The sequence below is a fragment of the Rhipicephalus sanguineus genome, chromosome 11 (assembly GCF_013339695.2).
Source record: "Rhipicephalus sanguineus isolate Rsan-2018 chromosome 11, BIME_Rsan_1.4, whole genome shotgun sequence".
In the NCBI taxonomy this organism is placed as follows: domain Eukaryota; kingdom Metazoa; phylum Arthropoda; class Arachnida; order Ixodida; family Ixodidae; genus Rhipicephalus; species Rhipicephalus sanguineus.
This window is the reverse complement of record NC_051186.1, coordinates 37,941,438-37,951,996: the sequence shown is the minus strand read 5'-3', so window position 1 is coordinate 37,951,996 and position 10,559 is coordinate 37,941,438. Positions and strand designations below refer to the sequence as shown.

Below are 10,559 nucleotides of genomic sequence, written 5' to 3'. Positions count from 1 at the left end.
TTTCTGTGAAGAACAGCCAAGCTTGTGCCCTTCCACGTGGGAATGTCCCAAACCGCCCGGCCTAGCTAGATTACCAACCCTTGCAGTGGGAAGCCGCTCTCTTCAGAACAGCCCTGGACGACCAGCGAAGACCAATTTACCGGGCCAGCCGGATCGCAGCTGATAACCTTCCAGTGGGAAGCCGCTCTCTTCAGAACAGCCCTGGACGACCAGCGAAGACCAATTTACCGGGCCAGCCGGATCGCAGCTGATAATGGAGCCGTGGACTGATAGCTCCACCCTCCGGGACTTCGCAACAAACAGAACAAAAATAAACATTTTCTACTACAAAATAAAAGTTCCTATTACCACGCAGTGTTACGTCTGTTAACGTCACTCCTCGCCCTCCATGACGACCGTGTAGGGTCTTTTTCCAAAGCGCTTTCAAGCACTCGCGTGACTCTGTGGTAGAACATTTGTCTGCCACGCAGAATGCCTATATTTCGATACCCACTGGAGCCCCGATTTCTATCTGACACTTATAGGGTCACGTGGGTTTGTACCGCACACCGCGTTTTCCAAAGTCAGCGTCTGATGATGCACCTAAAGCTTTCGCCTTAATATATGGGTGAGTGAATATATTCACGCACGTGTGGCACACGTAAGGATCGAGACCGCATGCTTCAACTACAACCGGTACAGACGCTAAGTCTAACATGTTATCGCGATTAATAAACATCATAGCCACGAAAGTGACCCTGAGATATATCACGAGAGCACCTGCAAGGTCTGCGGTGTACACTTGCTACACTGCAACACTTAAACACATGTTTCGAGAGTGTGGAGCAAATACTAAGGTATTCTCGGCGAGGCGGGCCGATGCTCAGAGTTCGCCGACCAAATCTGGGCCGTCCAGCGAGCCCGTGAAGCGGCGACTAGGCAAGGCGTGGTTGTCCCTATGTGGAAGACCTGAGCCCGGGTCATCAAACTGCAGGAAACTCAATTAAAGTGCTTACCAACCAACTAATGAAAGTGTCGGGCGCATTTCCATCACCCTGGCGACTGCATGGTTACTCGAACCACTTCTGCCACGTGTACCACATCTTCGTGCCTTTGAGCCTTTCTTCGCATAGCTGCCGTAAGCGCCGCATCTGATCTGGCTTGAAGAGTCGCTTCCATTCTTCAATGTCACCCTCGCGAATACACTTTGTAGAAATCTTGTCCAACGGTTCCCCACGTCTTGAGCGCGACCTTACCGCACCAGCAGCGCTGCGACCGGATGAAGGAGTCGATACGAGAAGGTGGCCGGTCTTAAGACAGCCGGCCGACGTCCGGTCGACCACGTACCGTAGGAGTCGTTCGTCTCCGCGGAGCCTCGAGGCGACGCCGTCGTCAAGGAAGTCCGCGATCTCGAGCGTCACGGTGGCCGGACGTTCCCTGAGCGTCTCGTAATGGAGGAACAGCACGTTAGAGTCGTTGCGGCGGGCGTACCAGGACAAGACGTGGTCGAAGTACGATCCGAACGGTACGCGGCCCTCGACGAACCGCTCGAAGAAGTCGTCGAACGTGACGACGCCCGGTGGGAGGCCCACGGACGGCTCCGCTCGGCAGTGGTAGTAGAAGGAGACGACGCAGTCGAACGGGTTTCGCACGAGCACGACGTATTTCGCCAGCGGATGGTACGGCGACAGCCAGAACGGCAGGTGGTGCTTGATGACTCGGGGCTCGGGCAGCGCTTCAACCATCCTTCGGCCAACCTGCGGGACGCGTGCTTGCACTGTAGTTTAGCTTTACAACTTTTGAGCACAAAAACACAGGGACAAAGAAGGGCAACACAAGGACGTAAGGATGAATTTATTCCAAGCAGGCGTACTTGCAATAATTTCAGTTTACTTCACGCAGAGGTATCAAAGAGAGACAGAGAGAGTGAGGGGCTCTTTATTCAAAAACTGAAAGGTACTCTGGCATAGAAGTATTCGCTTTAACATGCTTTTCTGCAAGGAAAGAGGAGCTGAGAGAGAACGGCTTCAAGAAAAGGAGCAGAAGAAAATTAAGAATGTAAATAGGCAATTATTGCGGTTTTACGTCAAGGAAACCACGATATGATTATGAAAGGCGCGGTACTGGAGGGCTCCAAAAATTTCGACTACCTGGGTTCTTTAACGTGCGCCTAAATCTAATCACAAGGGCCTCTAGCATATTGCCTCCACCTAGATGCGGCCGCCGCGGCCGGGATTTGATCCCGAGACCTTAGGTTAGCACACGAGCATCATAACCAGTAGTCGGTCACGACGGGTAAGATGAAAATAAGTTAATGCATAAACAAACAGCTCTTTTCATTCCTCTTTTCGGTCGTACATCTGCTACTGGCTTTTTAAAATGTGCATATAAAGTTTGAGTAAAAACCAGACTTTAAAGAGGAAGTCAATATACCTAGTGCAAGTAATCAAGCCTAGAACGCTGCTCATTACCAATAGTAATATTTTGCATTAATACACAAACCTCGAAGGCGCACACATCAGAAACAACCTAATTATACCAACACACAATGAAGCCAAGAAAGGCATAGGGAACATTATTTGTAGTTTTCAACTAAAAATAACGTTACAAAGTACGAATAATGTGTCCACGTAGTCAATGCAGCCGTGGTTTCAATGCCTGTTGGTTTATTTAGGTCGTGCCTAACAAAGAAACGAGTCCTTAACATATGAGAAACAAAAATGTTAACAGCGCATAATGGATCAATACCAACTTGCCCAAGCGTCAACTCTATCAGAAACAAGAAACCCTAGGCGAGAGGCAACCCAAACAAAGAGCCATTTCAGCCTCTAAGTGCGCAAACAAAATGACGTGTGTGTCGGAACCGGCCTTACGAGCTCCAGGAATGACATGTGCCGGGTCATGGTGTCCATTAGGGACGGTACTCCTTCGTCTATTCTGTCCAGGTTCAGGAGCGTCCAGACGATGCGCTGCAACCACGCAGTACCCGACTTCGGGTACGTAGCCACGAAAACGTCGCTCGGTCGCGCCCGGTACCGGAGAGCATCGCGTACCACTTCGACGTTGAAGGCCTTCGGTGGTACCGGAAGACCGTCAACGACGTACTCCAACTCGACTGGACCAGTCGGGGGTCCGGCGGTCACGACCGCATCACGAGAAGAGCAGACTGGCTCCTCAACTTGGTCGTCGACGTTGAGAGTCAGTTTGCAGAGATATCCGTCGTCGTTTCGGTTTCTTGTACGGATGCCGAGCAGTCGCATGATGTTCGACATCGTCCTAGCAGTTTTCTTCAGGCGCTATTCTAAGACCAGCTGGAAGCCCGAACACGCTATGGCAACTAATATTGCGAGAATTGTTAAGCGAATGTGGACGAGATCATCCGGTATATGCCGTGCTGTCAGGTTAGGTCAGTATCAACGTACCCTTACAAGTTGAAGAGTTTTTGCAATAAACCCGGGCCCGTATTCACAAAAACGTTTTATGCTAAACATTTTTCGTAAGAGAATATTTCATCCAATCATGATGCAGGATATATGATTAATCGGGCGGGCTGACCAATGATTAAACACACCTATGAAAGAGAAGCATCGTAAATTCGGTCTTTGCTGGATTGTTACTGCCGTGAATTCAGCACCTGTCTTTACCTAAGCCCGCCCGTAACTGCTGCGATGCTTCCGTATATGACAACGCTGTCTCCACCATCGAGGTGTCACGTCTTCGCATCCACACCACCAGGAAGCTGAGACCAAGTGCACTAAATTATCACACCACTGGCATCATTAACTACGCCTTGTAACAGGCCGAGTTGAAGCACGCGAATACAGAGACCGGTTATCATCACTGTTCGCTACAAACGCGTCAGCCGGCCGAATGTGTACGGCTGCTGAAACCGTCAGACGGCGCTCTGAAGGAAGTCACGTGCATCGTTACCGCCAATAGCGTTGTTGTGCTCACTGTGGCGCAGTTATTGTGGCGGCAGCGGGTGCGATAGTAGTGAAGAATTCGTTGAAAGATATATGAGCGAATTCATCAAAAAGAAGAAAGGCTCTTCCCTGCTGCACTGAGCACGCGATGCGGTCCGGTGAGTGCGCGTGAATCAAGAATCGGCGTGCAACGCGTCAAGCGTGGCACGGCAACGATAACGTGCATTTACGACGATTCTCCATTGAAAGAACGGCGTACGCATGCTTGGCTTCCTGACATCACGCGGCGGTCAGTTACACACGCTGATTCGCCCAGCACGCCGTAATTTTGTTAAAAGATATCCGATTTAAATGCGGTTTTGCGGCAGAAAATTCTAGAAAAATTAAAATCTAATGGCCCGTCCCGTTTTTTGATGTTGAACTCTGAATAAAAAAAGAATAAATAGGACATAACGAAAAACCGCACCATTCCGCGAAATTCCATACAGGAGGGTCTGCATACTGTTGAAGCCAGAGCAGTTTCTGATTTATTCTTTCCTTTTTTGGCGTTGCCCATCAGACAACGGGAAAGTCCAATGAATTTTCATCCTTCCTGAATGTTTCACAGCAAACCGTATTAAAATCAGATAATTTGTAACAAAACTAGAGCCCAATGAAATAGGTCACTTTTAAAAAAATCACCCAACACTTTATTTTAAGAACGGCAAAAGTTCACGAGAAACAACGACACAAAGAAGGCACGTACACACGCACACACATAGCGCTTCTTCCAACAGTTTATTTTTGTGATCCTAACGCTAATTTTATACATAACAAAGAAAACATTACAAGGCAGCATTTCAGGCAGTTTGATCTTGGCACACCAACAAATTCAAATTCTTTTTCTGTCAGCGCGATAGATGGCGTGCCAATGCATTTGTCACCAATCTTTTCAATCTTCCCTGCTTCTATAATCTCACGCGTTAGCTGATTCCTATTTCGTCCCAAATTATGCATGTGTTCGACAAAGAAAGACAGTCGCACTTCATCTCCCACGTTTCTGGCATTGTAATTGTGCGCTTTTACCGCTTTTACGGTTCTTAAAGATAGACGACCAACTTGCCCAGATTGCCACCTTGATCTTACTATACGAGTACATATATGCCCTGAAGAAAGGCACTGCCTGATTACTCCAGCAGCGGCGGATATAATAATAACAATAATTGTTGGGGTTTAACGTCCCAAAACCATGATATGGTTTTGAGAGACACCCTAGTGGAGGGCTCAGGAAATTTTGACCACCTGGGGTTCGTTAACGTGCACCTAAATCTAAGGACACGGGCCTCTAGCATTTTCGCCTCAACAGTGGTGGATGCAGGCTCGACCACTTTTCCACCTGTTTGGTGTGTCAAGAAAAGTAGGCTCAGAGATCCTTTCGCTGTTAAAAAAAATCTTTACAGAGGCCGTACTCCGTGATGAAACACTTCGTAAACAAACAAACGCAGGGCAACTGGAACACATCTCTGTTCAAAACTGGAAGACTGTGGGTTTTCGGTGGCAGCTGGATTTGATCCCAGCACCTCAAGCTATGCGGGGCAGACCACGGCTGCGGAACCTTCCGCCTGAATGCTGAGAGGCGCAACATTACTACGAAGAATGAACGAAACATTATTTACAATAGATCTTACATTCGACGTGCATGACGTGCCATGAATGACCAGACATATCCGACGTGGCATGAACTTGGAGTGCAGTCTGGCAAGCAGTTGCCTCTATAGCATGGCATCACTATACTTGCATGCATGACGGCCTCAGCGAGGCCTCCAAAGACCGGTGGGCCGTCCAGCGGGCCAGGGCCATCACAGGGGACCTCGGAAGATGTTCCTCGAGCGGTGGACCCCTGGCAGCCTGGCCGCGGGCATAACTAGCAACAAACGTTGGACAAATAAAGTTCATTCAACTCAGCTTCCATTAGATGTCTGCACGATATGAACAACGTTCTAAACCACGAGTCTCAAACACGCGGCCCAAGGACCTTTCGGTAGAGGCCTAGCCTGCACGTGACTGTCGTCGTCCCATGTATTTTTTTTTTAAACAGCGAAGTTGTTAAGCTTTTCTTCAGGCCGTGCGGAGTCACCAGAAAACTATCATCATCGTGATCGGCCTTCTTCATCTTCCGTTCGCTTCCCGAGCACGTGCGCCCGGCTGCTATCTTCCTTCTCGTCCACTTCGTCTTCTTCTTCGCTCCCAGAACACGTGCGCCGATTTGACCGGCGTGGGATGGAATAATTCTGACTGGCGAGAGAAAGAGAGAGACAGATAAAGAAAGAGATAGAAAGAAAGAGAATTTCATGGCGGAAAAAATTTCTTGGCAAGGCGGGATTCGAGCCCGCGTATCCACAACCGGAAGGCGGGCGTCGTAACCACTTGGCTATCCCGGCACGCGAGCATATCATAGCATAGCTTTGTATATTATAGTGTAACAAGGGAGTGGGAAATGGAAGTGAGGAGGAGGGAACGGAGGAGGGGAAAGAGTAAAGCCTAGCATAGAAAGAGAAACAGAAAGAAAGGGATATAATAATAATAATATCTGGAGTTTAACGTCCCAAAACCACGATATGATTATGAGGGACGCCGTAGTGGAGGGCTCCGGAAATTTCGGCCACCTGGGGTTCTTTAACGTGCACCTAAATCTAAGTACACGGGCCTCAAACATTTTCGCCTCCATCGAAAATGGAGCCGCCGCGGCCGGGATTCGATCCCGCGACCTTCGAGTCAGCAGTCGAGCGCCATAACCACTAGACCACCGTGGCGGGGCCAGAAAAAAAGGGAAGAAAGGTAGAAAGCGAAAGAAAGAGTGATAGAGAATCAAAGAAAGAAAGAAGCATAGCATACAAAGAGAGAGAAATAAATAAATACAGATATAGAAAGAGGAAGTGAGAAACAGAGAGAGAGAGAAAGAAAGTTGAATGAGCGAGAACGAGAAAGAAAGAAACAAAGAAATACAAACAGATACAAATGAGACAGAAAAAACAGAGATGAGAGAAAAAGAAATAAAGAGGTGAAGAAATAGAGAGAAACAGAGAAGGCGGACCCAGCTCCGCACTTCCTTCAGGCTTGACACCACTAGTGCGAGGCTGCCGTAATTTCTTTTATTTTTTTATAAATATGTAATGAGCTACGGATACGTATCATTTTTTTTTTTCGTCAGGAACCCCATGCGGTCACCATGGTGTGGAAACATGACCGTAGAACGAAAACCGTGTAGTGTAGAATCGGCGTCCAGATTTCAGTCACTCTGGAAATCGGTATGGATATGTTTCTCGTGTTCTGACGTCAGATACCCTCAAGAAAGGACCCATATATTGAGATATGGCAAAATGCCTTCTTTCAAATGGCAACGTGAGCTGACATTGTGTGAAAAAAAAGAGAAAGAAACACGACCGCTTCCTATTTGGCGCAGGGGTTCCGGTCCACGCACGCAGATACGTCCTGAAAACCTGTCGTACAACAGCTTCTCCGTAAAACGCAATTTTGTATAGGCGGCTACCTAACCCTTTCAGACGCCACCTATGAAGTGTCTGTAAATGCGTCAAATTGACACAAAATTATTTCAAGGAACTCAATATTCTATTTCAACCAGAATAATTTCGTAATACTTTGATTTATGTGTGTTATAGCAATTAAGGCCAATTAAATTGCAATTAATTATCTATTTATCCCCAAGTCATTGATGTTCTGTTTTTGCATGGACAGAATCTTATCGGAGGCCAGAAATATAGAGCAAACTTATTTTCGGATATGTCCATTGTGAGCAAAGAAAAAATATACTTTTGTCGTGGCTATTCATCGAATGTGGTATTGCCTTCAGCAAAGAGATCGCATGCAACAGTAGACTGCAAAATGAAGTTAAACGAAGACATATTTATGATGCAGGAGGTTCAGTTCATGCAAACCTGAATGTATGTTGCTCTTCCTTAGCCACTAGTCTACACAAGTAGCAAAAACAAGTAGCGTACACGATTGTGTACAAAGCGCCTCAAAGGGCTAAGAGCCAACGATTCCGCGCCAGTTCGGCGTAGTGGAACGCACCCTTTCACTCGTAATACCCACCCGGTCACCCAGTGGAAGCCGGCCAATTCAAATCGACCAATGGGAGTCGGCGGGACAACAATGGAAATGAGTCAACCAATCCAGAACCGATGCGCTGGATCAATCCGATGGAACCAATTGGAACGCGCCGGTCAAGCAACTAAGCCTTTACCTTAAGCATCCTGGCGCCCGGTTCTTGGCCCATCACCCTTTGTGGGTGCGTGCCATCAGGAAGAGGTCATCATCAGCAGCCGCAGGGCAGCAGCCTCGCTGAGTTCCTACTGTCCCATTGGACCGCCTAGCCTTTGCCTCGTCTTGCTACTTTCCCCGAGTTGACGAGTTGACGAGTTGACCTCAAGCCGAGTTCGGCGCCAGCTTCGACCCAAGGTAAGGATCTGCCTCCCGTCGAGCTGCGTGGGAAGCAGTTCTGCGTAGGCGATGTTGTAGATAAAGATGGAGCCGATTGTGAGCCAGCCCGTTGGGGCTTCAGCTGCCGGCACTTCAGCACTGGCAGATTTCAGCGTTCATCTCTGTCGTCGGCATGCGCAACAGATCCTTTGTGATGAAGCTAGGCTACGCCACGCGGTAACTAAATGGACTGAAAAAAAAAACAAAATGTTCGTCCTGGCGTATTTTTTACAGGTAGGCCACGGTCTGTACCCTCCCCTGCCGTATTGAAACGTCACGACCGGCAGCTTAGTTACCTTACGCGGTCAACCAGGATGTCAATATGGCTTTTTGGGCTAACTGGTTAAATGCATCCAAAGGTACCATAGCTCTAGCAGACGGGGGCGAGGAAGACAAAACGGGACAAGCGCTAACTTTCAAGTGAATGTTTATTATCAGAAGTAAAGGTATATGTAGATCCGTACACAAAAGACCCAATCACCGCACATGGAAACCTGTCGCGTCCAGAAAGGACAATTCATTTGCAATCAGCGCCACCGAAGGGCAGCTGACGCAGCTATTACCGGCCCTCGCTATCAGGGCGGTTTCAACAATCTCTCGCGTATTTTTATCGGTATTCCTATACATAACACAAGAGAGTGTTCAAGAGTAAGGTTCAAGTGCTTCTAAAGGTGACTAACGAGCTATTTATTTATTTATTTATTATTTATTATTTATTTATTTATTTATTTATTTATTTATTTGGACATACTGGGGAGTACCATTGTGCACCATTTCCAGCTTCATTGCCCCTGAACTTTTCGGCAACATGTTTAGAAAGTTATAAGGGCCGTTGCGTCTTACATTCCGCAGGACTGAGCGAGTCCCATTTGTTGGTTTATTTACCTGCGTAACGCGTGCTATAAGTAATATTCTGCGCGACATCATCGTCAGAAATACGAGAAAGGAGACACCTACACTTGTCTACAATGGACGGTTCTATAATCGTGTTTTTCTGTAGCGTGTTTTTCAACAGTCTTTTTCTTCGCATTGCTTTTTTACCTGCACTACTCGCCTATGAAATCGAACACCCACTATTTACCGGCAAACTATCCTTCCATTTTCATTACAGCTGGTTTGGCGACTACCGTAAGGGAAAGGTCGCCCAGCACCTGCTGGTCTAGACAGCTCAACCCTCTTCTCGGCTAGACCTTCCCACGTCTGCGGCTCAATCATGGACGGTAAGCGAACTTCCCTCACTTCCTTCCCAGGCAGCACAGCACATTGGTCCAATATTGTTTATACATTGGCAAACGATGGCCCAATGATGGCCCATACAAACCACTATAAAACCAATGTTGGCAAGCCAGCCTACAAGGATGCCAATAATGGTCCATCTTTGCCAGCCAACATACAATATTGGTCGTGCCATTCTTTGAGGCTGGCAACAACGGCCCATGGTTGCCGATGTACATACGATATTGGCAGAACCAGGCCGTATGGATGGCAATATTGGGCCAGCTTATCCATTGGTAAAATAATATTGGTTAAGTAATGGTAGTAGATCGGATATATTGTCCAGTCAATCTGACTGGTTAAACAATATTGGACGGCCAATGCTACACGCCGGACAATATTGTCCAGACTTACACGTTGTCGCATATGCATGATATATCGGCAAGAATGTTTTTTTCCCCTTTTACCATCACTGAGTGAAGGTTAGCCCGAATCGAGCCACCACCTGCGCATGCACGCTGTTATGAAAATCACTTTGTCCGGCATCCAGCGCACCTCAAAGAATATTTCTGGTTACTTATCACATTGCTTTTTCTACAAATATTCTACAAAAGCCCCGCGTTACACGGCGGCGAAGGCATCACGCCGTCCAACTGGGAGGCTGCATGCTTTTACTAGCCCCGGACTCGAGAACAGGTATGGGCCGTCCAACGGGCCCGCGACGCAAAAGAGACTTGGTGTTTCTGTTCCGACGTGGGAGCGGCCCGGTCGAGTCCTAATCCGAAACGTGCTCTGAACCCATTCCATAATTATTACGTATAACAACGCGATTGTAGATGACGACACCGCATTTCTGAAAGCCAGCGGCCGTTTCGGCCGTCCGCGAGTGCCGTTTTCGCTCCTTTGCATCGCATATTTGCGGCGCTTCGCGCTCGGCGCGTTCCGAGGTTCGTCCGAATTAAC

General features: G+C 47.8%; 1 protein-coding gene across 1 annotated transcript; it reads right to left on the bottom strand.

The window, feature by feature from the left end:
* Positions 1 to 1,049: 1,049 nt before the first annotated feature.
* LOC119374952 (sulfotransferase 1B1) lies at positions 1,050 to 3,251 on the bottom strand. Its single transcript, XM_037645148.1, has 2 exons — positions 2,853 to 3,251; positions 1,050 to 1,736 (listed from the first exon to the last, which is right to left on the bottom strand). The coding sequence occupies exons 1-2, from the start codon at positions 3,249 to 3,251 to the stop codon at positions 1,050 to 1,052; spliced, it is 1,086 nt and encodes a 361-aa protein (XP_037501076.1).
* Between the last annotated feature and the right edge of the window lie 7,308 nt (positions 3,252 to 10,559).

What these genes read in the sequence shown, in the direction of transcription:
- LOC119374952 (XM_037645148.1), bottom strand. Translation starts at nt 3,251, where the DNA reads ATGTCGAACATCATGCGACTGCTCGGCATCCGTACAAGAAACCGAAAC. An exon ending in ACATGTCATTCCTGGAGCTC is followed by an intron (nt 1,737 to 2,852) that starts GTAAGGCCGGTT and finishes CGCGTCCCGCAG; the next exon opens with GTTGGCCGAAGGATGGTTGA.